At 24.9% G+C, this 14,324-nt stretch overlaps 1 protein-coding gene across 1 annotated transcript; it reads left to right on the forward strand.

The window, feature by feature from the left end:
• The first annotated feature begins 778 nt into the window (after window positions 1–778).
• Window positions 779–11,758, forward strand: LOC145829534 (DNA-binding protein Ewg-like). The gene is made up of 11 exons (XM_082937364.1): window positions 779–938; window positions 4,360–4,508; window positions 4,611–4,737; window positions 4,864–5,022; window positions 6,784–6,942; window positions 7,270–7,376; window positions 7,481–7,574; window positions 7,794–7,890; window positions 8,632–8,771; window positions 9,672–9,825; window positions 11,372–11,758. Exons 1-11 carry the CDS (start codon window positions 789–791, stop codon window positions 11,431–11,433), a joined length of 1,398 nt encoding a protein of 465 aa, XP_082793490.1. The 5' UTR covers window positions 779–788; the 3' UTR covers window positions 11,434–11,758.
• Window positions 11,759–14,324: the final 2,566 nt, after the last annotated feature.

The raw sequence follows: 14,324 nt of genomic DNA on the forward strand, positions 1-14,324 counted from the left end.
AATCTGAAGCCACCCGTATGTAAGAGATAAGTATTTATTTAGAATTATTAAAATGTTATACACTTTATTATGAAAACTATCTTAAACTTTAATCTTAAGGGAAATATTTCCAGTTATTTTAAACAGCTTTGAAAAAAACACTAATACTGGGCTTTAAGACTAAAAGCTAAAGGACAGTATGTAACTAAAGCTCTAGCTCAATTTCCAGCTGATTTTTTTTTAAACTACTAAAAATGTTTATTGAAAACAAAAATAACTAAAATTGTAAAGCATAAAGGAGAAAAACATGAAAATTTACCACTAGAAAAATCAAAAGGGTTGTTCTATAGAATATAATTATAAAATATTTAAAATTTAGTTTTGATCTTTGGCTTTAATTTTCTTTTAAAGAAAACAATCATAACCTTATTTAAAACAAAGAAATAAAATGCAAAGCTCACAAATATGGTCAATGGATTGGTGTAGAAAAAAACCTTTAGTCTTTCAGCTGCACACTACTTGCTTTTAAACACAGTTTTGGACTTATCTTATAATAGTAGAAATAATAACTTTGAGATAAACTTTAATAGGTTTTTACTATTAGTTGTACATATATCATTATAATATACTGTCTTAGACTAATAGAATAGGTTAAAATACATAACATCACTTAAAGTTATCAATTGTAAACAAAAAAACTTCCTGAATATGTTCTATAAATGTATGTTCTAATATTTATAATGTTTATAAATATTTTTATTTCTGTGTTGAACTGCAGTAATCAAATATTTTTAGACACTAGAATAAAAATGAAAAGTAGTAACTATCAGCATTTGGAACATGTGAACCATAATAATCACAATGAAATAGATCTAGGAATGGATGAATTTACTCAGCAAGTTGTTGAAGATGATAGTGGTAATTACCCAACAAACGAAGTACTGGAAATATCGAGACAGGTTTTGTTTTCAAAGTTAATTAAATTTGAGTATTTGCTTAATTGATGTATGTATGATTTTATATCGTTGATAAATAAAAATGATCATGTTGCATAAAGTTTTGAAAAGTAGCAATATTTATATAGTTTTCCAATAAATTGGACTAAATTTATTAAACAGTTTTTAAAGTTAAATTAGCTCTTATATAGATTTCTAAAAAATATTAACTATAAAATAACAATCTGAAATTATTATTTAAAAATTACCCAACAAATGAAGTACTGAAAATATCAAGACAAGTTTGATTTATAATGTTAAATAAATTTTGGTAACAGCGTAACTGATGTTTTTATAAGTACTATTATAAGAAGGTTTTTAAGGGTATTTATATACTACTTGCTATACTGTTTATTTGGGTTATTATTATTATTAAATATTACTCATTTTATTTTTTATTTTATTTAAAAGTTTTTCAAAACTGTACTAGTTTCATTTTTCAAGTGGTAAATGTTAAATGAATTTGAAAAAAAAATTGGTTAGTAAACAGTTTAAAAATAAGTTTCAATTATGACGTGTGAAAAAATTCAAATAAATACAAACTTTAAAGTGTTTATCAAAAGATAAATTAATTTCTAATAAAATTTCAATGTTAAAGTGCTTATAAGAATTTCTAGAATAACTTTTGTAAGTTTTTGCAAATCTGACCCCTTTGACTAAAAAAGTTGTTTACCCCTAGTCTAATCATAGAATAAAATTTTAAAAGACATACTGAATCTCATCTAAAAATATTTTAAACTCTGTCTAGTGTAAAACAGAACATAATTTAGTAATTTTTCATCAGTATTTCTCAAAACTAATCAAAAAGTGTTTAATTATGTTTTAAGACTTCATCTAAGTTACACACAAATTTTTGTTTATCAAATATCAAAAGTTTAATAATAGTTATTGTAAAAACGATTTTGTACATAATGTTTGTATTTTATTAATATATTAAGGATTTTTTAAGTGCATTATTTACGATGCTTTAGTTTCTTAATACCTTCAAAGATTCAGAAACAATGCAAAAAAAAAAGTTGAAATTAATTTACTTAAAATCTGTTCAAGTTTTAGATTTAACTATTTTTAAATAATTGAATTTTTCAATTGAAAAGGAATATTATAATATACTGTGTTTTGATTTAAGGTGTTTGTAGATGGTTTTTTTAAATGTTTCAATAAATTTATACTAAATTAGTTTTTTTTATTAAGATTTTTTTTCTCTTATGTTAAATATATTTGTTTTGCTTTTTTTATTTTAGTAGATATTAAGCAATTAATAATATGTTCTTGTGGTTTTTAATCTATTTTTTTTACTTTAACTCAGTTTAATTTTTTTTTGAGATATATTGGTTTTAAAATTAAAAAATTTCTATAATTTTGTCAAAGGTGCTTAACTAGACAAGCAAAAAACACTACTAAATTCACATTTATTTTAAATACAACTTTTTATCACTTTTCATAATTCAATTTTAAGTTTTTTCAATTGCATAAAAGAAGATTTTTTTATATTTTTTGCTTTGTTTATTTGTGACATATTGCAGTGTTTTCATATGACTAAATTAGTTTTTAACCTTTTTTAGTAGCATTTCTTAGTTTTGGTATCTCTAGTTGTTAAAATTTAAGATCTGATCAGAATTTAAATATCTATAAAATTTATTAAAAATAAAAACAGTCTTACCTAGGGCTGAATTGACATAACTCTAACAAAATTGACTATATTTTGAAATATTTTATTAATTGTATAAATGTAATGTTTATTTATACTTAAGCTACCATGTTGAAGCAATTTAAATTTACAAAATTAACTAATTATATATCTATATAAAATTTAGTTGTTATCTAGAGTCAATTAAATTTATAAACGTTATTATTTATTTGTTTTTACTAAGTTGTGCCTTGTACTAAATAAAATCTTCAACACTTTAAATCAGGGTTTCCCAAAGTAAGCCATATGGTCTCATTGGGGGCCTTTAAAGACATTTAGGGGGCCATAAGCAGTAAAAGGGGATTTAGCATGAGTAGTAAAGGGGCCATGAGGCCATAATTTGAAACTTATACTAGATATTCTATTCTTGAGTTGATGGTGAACAGCAAAAAAAGGTCTTAGGTGTATTTAAGGGTGATTTTGGAACTTATACTAGATATTATGGAAACATTTCAAAAATTTAGATGGCAATAAGCTGTAAAAGGGGGAGCAATGTGGCCATAATTTGAAAATTAAACTAGATATTCTAAAGTTAATGGAAAAGAACAAAAAAGATCTTAAGTGCATTTAAGAGAAGTTTTTTGTGAAATCTTGTTGGAGGGGGTCATAGCTTTTTTCTATTTCTTAAAGGGGGCCTTCTGAAAAAAAAAATTGGGAAACTATGCTTTAACTTATAATTATTGAAACTTAAAAACTACTTTTAATTTTTATTTTTGTTATGACTTTAGCCTTGTTGCAAGGTAAAAAATCAAGCTAAGTATTATTTTTTTTTGTTTTTTAAGAAAGGGTTTAGCAAACTTACTGAGTAAATTATCATTTTTCTTATAGTCTTAGAACGATATTCTAATAAAACTAACACTATGTTATTTATGAAAAAATACTATGCTTGGTAATTGAAAATAAAATAGAGTTTTAAGGTCTTTAGAAACATATTTTAAGGTCTTAGAGGGGGTTAATAGTCATTTACTTAAAATATAATATTGATTCTTATAAAGTATGAACCAGAGATGTTGCTAAAATGAATCTGCAGCATTAGATTTTTTTGAATAATATTTATGGTTTATATTTTCAGTTTAAAAAGATCTTGATGTTAGTTTTAGTTGGTTTAAATAGCTAAACCTACTAAAGTAAAAAATGTGAACTATAAGTAGTTTGTAACTAAATTGAAGCAATGAATATTGGTTCAAGCCACATCCCTGGTATAAACTATCACTAGGTTTTTTTAGTAAAAATATTCAACTAGGTTTTAAGATATAGTCATTTACATAAAAAGCTTTCAATACAGGTGTATGGACCCCAATTTTTTGATTGTCAGTTTTCTTTAAAAATTTAAAAACTAACTTAAACCTAACTTGTTTTTTTATTAAGAGCCAGAGGTCTAAATTGCTTATGAACTTGTGTTTAGTATTTTTAAACAAAAAACAAATTGGAATTTATAAGTATTGAAGAACAAAATTATTAGACAACGACCATCCATATGGAATCTATTTAACTTACCTTTTTTATGTTTTTTATCTCAAAGGTTACTTTTAATTTTGTTACATGGTGGAAGGTATTTGATAGCTAAGTTGAAGTTCTAGAAAATATTTTGTTAAAACAAGGTGGACCCCTATGACCTTAACTTTGCAGTTATATATTGTTCTGTATTCTTACATAATGTTTTACCACTTTGAATTTCTAATGTTTTTGCAATGACAGGAAGTAGTCAGCACTACATTGTTGGACAGTGGAACCTACAATGGGCAACTTGCCGCTTCAGCAATGAACTCAAATCCATACTTTCAACAAAAGTACAAATTTGAAACTTGTCCCACTGCAAGAAACCGCCACAAAAACCGTCTACTCAGGTTCGTACTGTATTTTGAAAAAAAAAATTACTCAAAAAGCTATTTATTTTCTCCCTCACTTATATTAGTTGTTACTTTTACTATTCTCATATTTGTTTTTAGAAAAATGTTGCAAGTAATGACAGAAATGGCAATAAGGTGCGGTCAGCAAGCTGCAGTTATTACCATTACGACAGGCAAAGACAATGGTCAGGTTAAAATCTCTGGGAGCGAGCCACTTAAACAAGCTGTAAGCTAGTTTTAATAATATAATAGTATTATGTTTTACACTAACTCATCTATTTTATTACGTTTTCTACAACTTGAATATTGCTCAGTTATTTTAATTTAAGTTGAGCTCAATATTTTATGATAGGTTGAAGAATGCAAAGATTTGATAAAGCAGCATTTTGACATTTTGTTTAACAAAAAAATTGCTGAGAAACCAAACATAGAAAACAGTGATTCAGATGAAATCAAACTTCCAAGGCTGCTTAGTGAAGGTTTGCCTACTAACATTGAAGACATGAGTCAGGTAGTTTTAAGTTGTTGATTTTTTTGTTAAATCTATATAATGTTTGTTAAAAATATTTGCTTCTAGTTTTAAACATTATTTTTTTGACATAATAAGTTATATTACTTTTTTTTCTCTTTCGATAGCACTAATAAAGTAATAAAAATATATTTTTTTTATTTTACCATACCTTATATACGTAAAAACTTAAGGTTAAGGCTGTGTGGGGGTAAGGTATTTTTATAAATGTTGGTCTTATTTTGAAGATCTTTAAGTTAGCTTAAATTTGTTTTTTACCGTTTTAAAAAATTTATATTAATATTTGAGATATGACAGTACAAAGTCAGACAGCTTAATAGGTTTCTTATGGAAGGACAAAACTATAAAGACAAACAAAGACTATCTCGTCAAAAATCTATCTTTTCTTACAGTTTCTAAGCAATCGTTTGGAAACTTTCTCCGTAAAGTTGTAGGAATTTTTTTATTTTGAATATAAATGTTTTCTTTTAAAGATAAAAAAATTGGTTTTTAGTCTTAAACTTATTTTTTTTGATATTGTTACAATAAGGTTTTTTCTATTAATGCAGAAAACATTTGTTTAAAATTTGAGGTTAATTGACCTAAAAATGAAGGAGAAGATAGATTTTAAGTAGATTATTCAAAGTTTTGAGTAAATCAGCAATTATAAATGTTTTCCTCTTAGGTTTGAATTTGAACTTTAAACAACTGACGATATCTCATTAGTTTTTTTTTTAATTCTGTGACAAGTATCTTTTAAAATATAGTTATAGCTTTCATATAAGGTATAATGTTAATTTTTGTTAAAAAAAATTGACTCGCTGTAACCTTAAGTTATTTCTCCTCTAAATTTTGTAATTTTAGAAATAAATGTTAAAGTTACTAGTTTTACATAATTATATTACTGTTTTCAGGTAAATTTAAGTTATAAGTATAACATAAAGTATTAAATATTAATTAATATTAAGCTTCTGTTAAGTTCAACTTTTACTTTAAATATTAAGCTCAGTTAAAAAAGTTTATTTATGAAATGTATTAATTTTCTAAATTAATTAATTACCTTAAAAATGTTAGCTTTAACTTGTTCTATAATACAAAATGCTCTGTTATACAGCCATGTTTTAATAAAACAATAAATATAGATTGTTATCTCTTCAGTATTGCTAATACAAAGTATATTCTTGACTTGTTTTTACTACATGTATAAGCTTTCAAGAACTTTTACTTTTATGTTGGTTTTGTTTTCTTTACTTTTATTTGAACACCAGATACATTTCACAATTCAATCTAATATTTTAGATATAAGGAATCGAAGTTGTTGATGTCATTAGATTTCGTATGAAAAGTTTAAATTAAAAGGCTAAAATAAACTTTCATAATAAAATTTATGTTTCTATAAAATTTTAACCATTTATCTTCAAATTTTTAGTTTTTCAAATATATAAAGTCTTACCTTATGGGTGTTAATGTAATTTAAAGAAAAGTGTATTGTTTTTCAAAAAAAAAATTTTTTTTGAAGTTTTTGCCACTAAATATTTTATAATTCAATTTATTTTTATATAAAAAATATTTTTTCAAATTTTTTTTTTTACGAAGACTATGTTTCACTCGTTTAAACAACTTAAGCAATATATTCATTTGATTAATAAAATTTGATTCTTATTTAAGTAGAAGTAAAACATTTCATGAAAGTCATAAATGTAGTCAAATAACCAATCAAATTTCACTTTGTATAAAAATATTACTTTAAATTATTTGTTTCAGGCGCAGCTGCGAAATTTTATTCCTCACATGTTGAAGTTGGTCACACTGCGAGGCAAACCTGGCTGGAACAGATCGGAAATGAAGCCGGACTGGTGGCCCAACGACGTGCCCTGGGCCAATATAAGAAAGGACACTAGAAGCGACCATTTAAAATCCAAGGTTTTTGTTAATTTTGGTTTGTATTTGATTACAAATTAGGCTGTTATCATTCTTAACTATGTATTTTTTGTACTTTAAACACTTTATTAATGATGGTTAGGACTTTGAGAATCATTTGAATATTATAAAGCCTATACTCTCGACATGTAAAAATTATTAAGAAAAAAATCTATTTATACATATAAATAATTTTTTATTTTAAAGCTTTTTTAGTAAAAGATTAAAAATAGAGTATATTATTTAGATTAACTTGTATTAGTTTAAACCTTAAAACATATCTTTCAAAATTTTTATCAATAAACTTGTTTTTTTTTTGTGGTTATTTAGGCTTCGTGGTCTGACGCCTTAAGGTCAATCGTGATAAGTTGTTATAAAAGTTTCGGAAAAGACCATCTCCTAAACATGTTGCCCGAGTCAACAGGCTCCAAAAGCAGGTTTCTGAAAAAATTACAAATTTTTAAGTTTTTTACAAAAATGTTATCTGCATGGGGTGTTTTTAAAATTTTGTAAGTATGTTCTTACAATTGCTACTTTTCAGCACAAGATTCAATCGAAGAAAAGCCACCAATGAATACGTCAACTCCCAGGACACAATCAATTTGGTGTTCAACAACGACAACCTCACTTACGTGGTAAGTACTTAAAAATTTGATCTAAACCCTTGCCAAATGTAAATATCTTTTATAATAAACTATAAGAAATAACGAAAATGTTCAAAAATAATTTTGGTCTTAGGACCTTGGCGTACAAGAAGGCCTCTTGGTCATCGAGTCGTACACCACAAATAAGTAAATTAAAAAACCATTTACAATACTTGTTTAAATATCAAGTTATAATGAAGTGTTTACTAGTATGAGGACAGCGCAGATGAAAATCAGTACATGGACGAATACAACAACGATGATGTTGACGGAAGCACTCAATACCAAGTTCTCCACCCCATTGATGGTTCGATGTGTTTAGTAGTTGTTCTAAAAAATTTATAACGTAAAAGTGATCATGAAGAAGTAGTAAATTTTTTAGATTGTCACACTGTTTTTTTTTACAAAGAGTTGCATTTCTTCAAATGAACTGATTGTTGTTGTGTGTTTTATACCTAAATAACAGTTAATTTTATACCTATATAAATAAAAAATTTTGAACATAATTAAGACTATTGACAAGTTGTTATATTTCTGTTGCTTCAGTGATTTTTACTTTAAAATTTACTACAATTAAATTTTAGAACTAGTAAGTCAAACATTTTTTTTAATTATACTTTTTTTTAATCAATATAAATGAGTTTATCCAACAATTTAAACTAAAATAGAAAATATTCAATACTTCATAACATAAATACTGAGTAGTTATTTTTAGGTCTATTATTTACTCTAAGTTTGTTTGAAATAGTTTTTTTGATACTACTTAACTACAGCAAATTTTTCATAATTGAGACAGTAAATTTTCTTAACTAATGATTTTTAATTAAAGTACACTTTTAATAGTTTTCACAAAACATTTACCAATAAACTACTTATAGATTACCAAAGAGTTTAAAGTACATTCAATTTACCTAATGTTATTTTATTAAAAAACCTTCATCAAACTAAAAGTATGCGTTTGATTTTATTCAGTAAAAGTTAAAAAATATTTAATGTGGTAAACAAAATATTATAATATTTATATATTTTTTAAATTGTTACAATATAGAATCAACGGACTTAATAACATTGGAGGCGGAGACAAATTCTGAACGAAGTGATTTAAATCTTAACCTAAATCATTCATCAAGTTCGGAAAACAACCACAAGTTTGATGAGTATTTTACCAACAACCAACATTTAAATAGAGTAACTACTTTTTACATTTTGAATTATGAACTTTTTGTAGCAATTTTTAATGAAAAAACTTGTTTTATGATAAATTGTTTACGTAGTTAAGTCTGTATTTAGTATTTGCTACAGTATCTTTATCAGGTATGGTCTTTAGAAATTTCGCTAGTTGTAGCTTAAAAAAAAGTATATAAACATATAACTTTAAGTGTATAAAATGTTATTATAATTGGTTACATTGTAATTTTTTTTTTGTTTCATTTAGGGTTGCCAAAAAACCTAAAATCCTTGAAAAACCTTAAACTTTAAACAACTTTTACTGAAAATAGTTACAATTAAATTAAATACGAAAAATCTATCACATACAATGTTTTTTTATGCTACTTATAAATTTATTTATTATAAAACACATTAAAAGTAGCGTGTCAGTATCTTTTTAACATTTTTTTACTATTTAAGACATTTTTCATCTTAAATTAACTTAATACTAAAAACGGACAAAGAACTTGTACTTTCAATTACCTGAAAAAAAGATACTTAATTAATCCTGTGATTAACACTGTGTAGTCCTAACTTCGAATATGAGGTTGCAATTATTTTAATTATGCAAATGAAGAGTTCCATCAATACCATTACTTTCTTAACAAGTTTTTATATATTTCAGTTATTTATAGGGTATTGGAAATTTTGCAAAATTTTATTTTGAGTCGCATTTAACTTTTAAAAGATTTTTTATAAATTAATGGTTGATTGAGTACTTTTATAAATTCTTTTTAAATTTAGTTAAGAGACATAATTTTTGAATGAAAAGTTTGTAAAACTTTCAGTCTTACAACTTAATAACAAGTTCTAAGTTTAACTATTAATAATAGTAACAATAACAAATAATTAAATTACGTTGTTCGTTTTTTATGTCAGAGAAAAGGCGAAGACGGCGACGGAGGGTTGAGCACGAAGCGGATCCGCACTCAGGAGGATCACCACGGAGTGATGATGGAGGATTACTACGGGCAGATGGAGCCCATGCAGAAAGACGACCACAAGACCGTCGTTGAAGTTGTTTGCTCGGAAGGTGAGTTGAAGTGGTTTTGATTTAGAGGTGCTTTTAAGTTTTTTAGAAAACTCGAACACTTTGGTGTCCACGTCGTATTGTTTTTCAAATTGAATAGATGTAATTAAATTTAAAATTTTACTAACAAGTTTTTTTATGTGTCTGTTATCTTTTATTACCTTACATTTTCTAATACACAGACACTGTCTATGCATGTATTAAATTTTTGAAGTTGGTTATAACATTTTTTGATTTTTAAAGTTTTTCGTCAATAGTTGTCAAATATATAACTTATGGTTGCGAGGTAAGACACAGTTATGCTTAAATTTTTAAGAAATTTAAAAACAGTCGATTACTATTAAATAAAATATACTAGCACTACAACTAGAATTTGTTTTAAGTTTTATATTTAAACTAATACTATAACACAGTATCAAAAAATAAATGTTCTTTTTACTAATACTTGTTTAATTACTTTTGTTTAAAAAGTGCGAAACAAGTATACTTGATTAACATATAGAACACACATGCCTATTAGGGACAAAATGTTTTTCATGAACCACGGTTAAAATGTGTTTGTAAAGCGTTGTTTTAAGAAAAAATTCCATAGATATAAATTATTTAGCGACAAACATCTCTTTCATAAATACTTACAGCGTGAATTTTCAGCTTTAGAAAAAGAATTCTTGCACAAAAAATGACAGTCCTACTAAATAATATTTTATGCACTTATTGAAGAGACTGTTAAGGTTTTGTATACAAAGCCTTAATTTTGTTAAACTGTAAATTGGTTAGAACAAAATTTAATTCAAAGTTATATTAGAATTCAACTACTTGTCTCCTAGCTTTTCATACATATCTCTCGGTCTGTTTGTAGAACAAGCTCCCAATGTTCTTGTACTAAATATTATATCCTAAATACTCTTCTTGTTTATGGAAGTTTGAATAAAATTGAAGTGTACAGTTGTCTTTATTCTTATTGATGGTGAGGAAATAATGAATGAAAGTATCCCTGTTAACTTTTGTGACAGCAAAAAAAATCTTTAAACAAACTTGTTAGATGCTTTTGTCACAGTTTTTAAAAAATTGTCTGCATATACTTTTCTGTTGCGTTGATAGCGACTTTTTAAACCAATAGAAAGATTATTGTATTAAAAAATAGTGTATTTAAATTAGTTGATGTGATAACATAAACTAATAGGTTTTATTTAGTTTCAAAAAAATTAAAATATGTGTAAATGCAAAATAAAAAATGTATTCTGTTTTGCAAACTCTTTGATGTTTTGTTTATTTTCTGAGATCTCAACACAAATTATTTGTCGTATTTTTGCGTTATTTAGTTGTTAATTAGGAAATCTATTATAGTTAAGGTCTGGGGGCAACTATAACTTTATTCGGCGATTAATTTTGGTAGTTTATCTTCATAAATTTTTAGAGTAAATTCATTTTAAAGCAATATGTGCTAATTATACAAACATTGTACAGATAAAACCAGATACAAACAAGTATTTATAGATAAATCATATTAAGCGTTTATGTATAAGTCGATTGAACTCTTTATTTTCAGATGACCTACAAACTCTCGATGAGCCAATAGATATGTCGAACAATAAATCATGGCACTTATGAGTTTTGTTTTATCTATTTTGACTCTTATTTTTATTGTATTTTTTCATTAATAATTTAATTTAAGTTTATAAATTTTATTAAGTTAAATTAGTAAACAGTTCAAAGTCTTTAAGAAATATCTGCTAAACTATTTTATGCTCATTCATTCCAATAAAAAAAAGCAGATTTTTTTTTTTGATTTTGTTTAGCTATTTTTATTTTAAAATCAATGAAAAATATATTTAATAAAGTATGTGGTCTTATTTTTATATTTGATCTTGCCAATCGGTGCTTAATTGATACAATGTCTTTTTTCTGTCAGATTTTGTTTTTTAATTTATTTTTATCGTCAAAATTAAGTTTCTTTGAATTTTTTCTTTGAAATTTCATTACAATTAAGTTATTAACATGTATAATTTAACAGTATTTATAGAAAATATAAAACTGATTGTGTTTTTTTTCAAATTGCAAATAGGTAAAAAAAAAACTTAAATAATATATAGACGAAGAGAAATAGTTAAAATTAAATTTTCAAAAAAGGGAAATCTGTGTAAAATTAATACCATTAGTTTTATGTTTCGATAATATACAGCTGCTTTTAATAGTTTACAAACTTGTTTATGATGCATCATATATATGACATAACTGTAGTAAATCTTTAAGAAAAGTTTTATTCTACTTTGAATCTTAAAACGAGTTATTGTGTATAATGTTAACGGTTTATAATCAATAAAATAACAAGTGATACTGTTTTTTTCGTGATCTTATGTTAAAGTTATTATTAGATTTATTTAGAATATATCAGTTTGTTTAATAAACACTCACACTTCAACTATATTTAAATAAATTACTGATTTATACCATCTTTATAAGTATGTTATTAGATTATTTTTTTTAAATTGCTTAACTATTTTTTATAAGAGTTGCGTTTAAAGGGTAAAGTTTTAAAATAATTTTCAAAAGTTTGTACTAAATTGTTTTATTAAAGAATTAGAATTTTTAAGATGTATTTAGATAGTTTAGCAGTGTTTTATATTTTGACTAGTTTAAAAATTTGCAAGTCTTATGATGATTATTTTAATATTTTTTTGTCTATGTGTTGATTAGCAGTTTCAATCTTACAACGTTCAACTTTTAAACTTCTCAATGTAAAACCATCATCACTAGCACCTCTACGCTACCCAGCCAATATTTATATATAAATATCAGATGCATTTTGTGGTATCTTAAAAAAATGAAAATATTTTGTAACTACTTTCATAGTGTTTGAACTACATCTTAGTTTTAAGTCTTTTTAATATTGACATGACTATTTTTTGCTATTCGTTTTAGCTAATACGTTTTTACACTCTTTACTTTCACTATTAAACTTTTTATAAGAATACAAGTGAGTGGATATCAATCTTGAGATGTTTTTCCATAGCAGTCAAAATTTTGTTGATTAACAATAATAGGACCGCCATCAACTAAAACCAGCAATGCGTATTATTTATAAACGTATTAATAAAAAATACATTTAGAAAAAATTGCTTGATGTGGAAAACCGCTAGTCCGGGTCATACCAAACTTATTTTTTAATTACAAACAAATTTGACCTAATTAGAATTAAACATTGTACTCAATTTTCGTTGAGTTAGTAAATATTTAAAATAATTGAATTTAATTGTCATTGTTTTATGTTATTTTTTCAATAGATAAATGTAGATTAAGATAATAAATTTTAATTCACAAATAACGTTCTCAACTTCAGCGGAAAAATTGTTTTTTTTTTCTAAACTTTGCTTTATGAACAATGTTTCAATAAAAGAGCTCATCAGTAAAAATAAAACCGAGTTGTTCAACAATGTTGTACTATTTACTTCAATTTGTTTTTTTTTTCAGATTTATTTGTACTGATGAGCTATTTTTTGTTAAATTGTTTGCAAAATTAACTTTCAAAAATAAACATATTAAAAAATAAAACATGAAAAAAATCCATAATAAAATTGCCTTGAATAACCACAAGTTTATACTCAAAAGTTACTCAAAGTAGGCCACTCGCAAAAGATTTAAGATAATTCAATAGATTTTTTAATTTTGAAGTATACTGATAATTGCCCGTAAGAAATTTTAAATTGAGAAATTTAATTTTAAGCGTCATTGACAAAGCAATTGACTTAAAATTGATAATCTAAATGTCTTTGATAGTTGACAAATTACTTTGTAAGCATGTTTTGCGCATTATAAAAAAATTAAACTTGTGTATCAGTATGGTTTTTTCTCCTTTGTTTTGAAAGAGTCAAATTTACCAGGAAAATAGAATAAACAAATAACTTTATTTTAAATACACTAAACTATTAAGAAATAAATAATTAGGATAATGAAGATGTACTAATGGCTAAAATATAAAACATTAAGCATCAATTCTAGTAACTGAAAGTTCTTAATACTTTTTAAAATGTATATAGTTCTACTGAATTTAAGGTAGATAACACAAGTTTACCTTTAACCAAAAATCTTTATAACTGGAAATTACAAACGGTATCATTAACTAATTGCATTTAGAAACTTGCATATACTATATAATTTCCAAGTGTTAGTAAAATTTTCATACTAGTTATATTACCACTTTGAAAGTTTATATTAGTATATATTCGTTTTTGATTAGAATACAACACGCCAATATAATTTTCATACCTAAAAAACATCTGGAACCAGTTTAAAGAAAATATTCACGACTAGTATTTAACTGCTGAAATATTCGTTATACTTTTTACCTGGATAAACTTACAAAAGTTGTTATTAACTCTCATTAATATAAAGAATACTTGAGCTTGATCTTATTGCTTATTTTAAGCTAGTCAAGGGTAAAAGTGCAATTAATAAAAAAAGTATTGTTAGACTTACGAACAAACCTATTAGTTCAAAAATTA

This window comes from Thalia democratica, chromosome 2 (assembly GCF_965202585.1).
Source record: "Thalia democratica chromosome 2, ktThaDemo2.hap1.1, whole genome shotgun sequence".
Lineage (NCBI taxonomy): Eukaryota > Metazoa > Chordata > Thaliacea > Salpida > Salpidae > Thalia > Thalia democratica.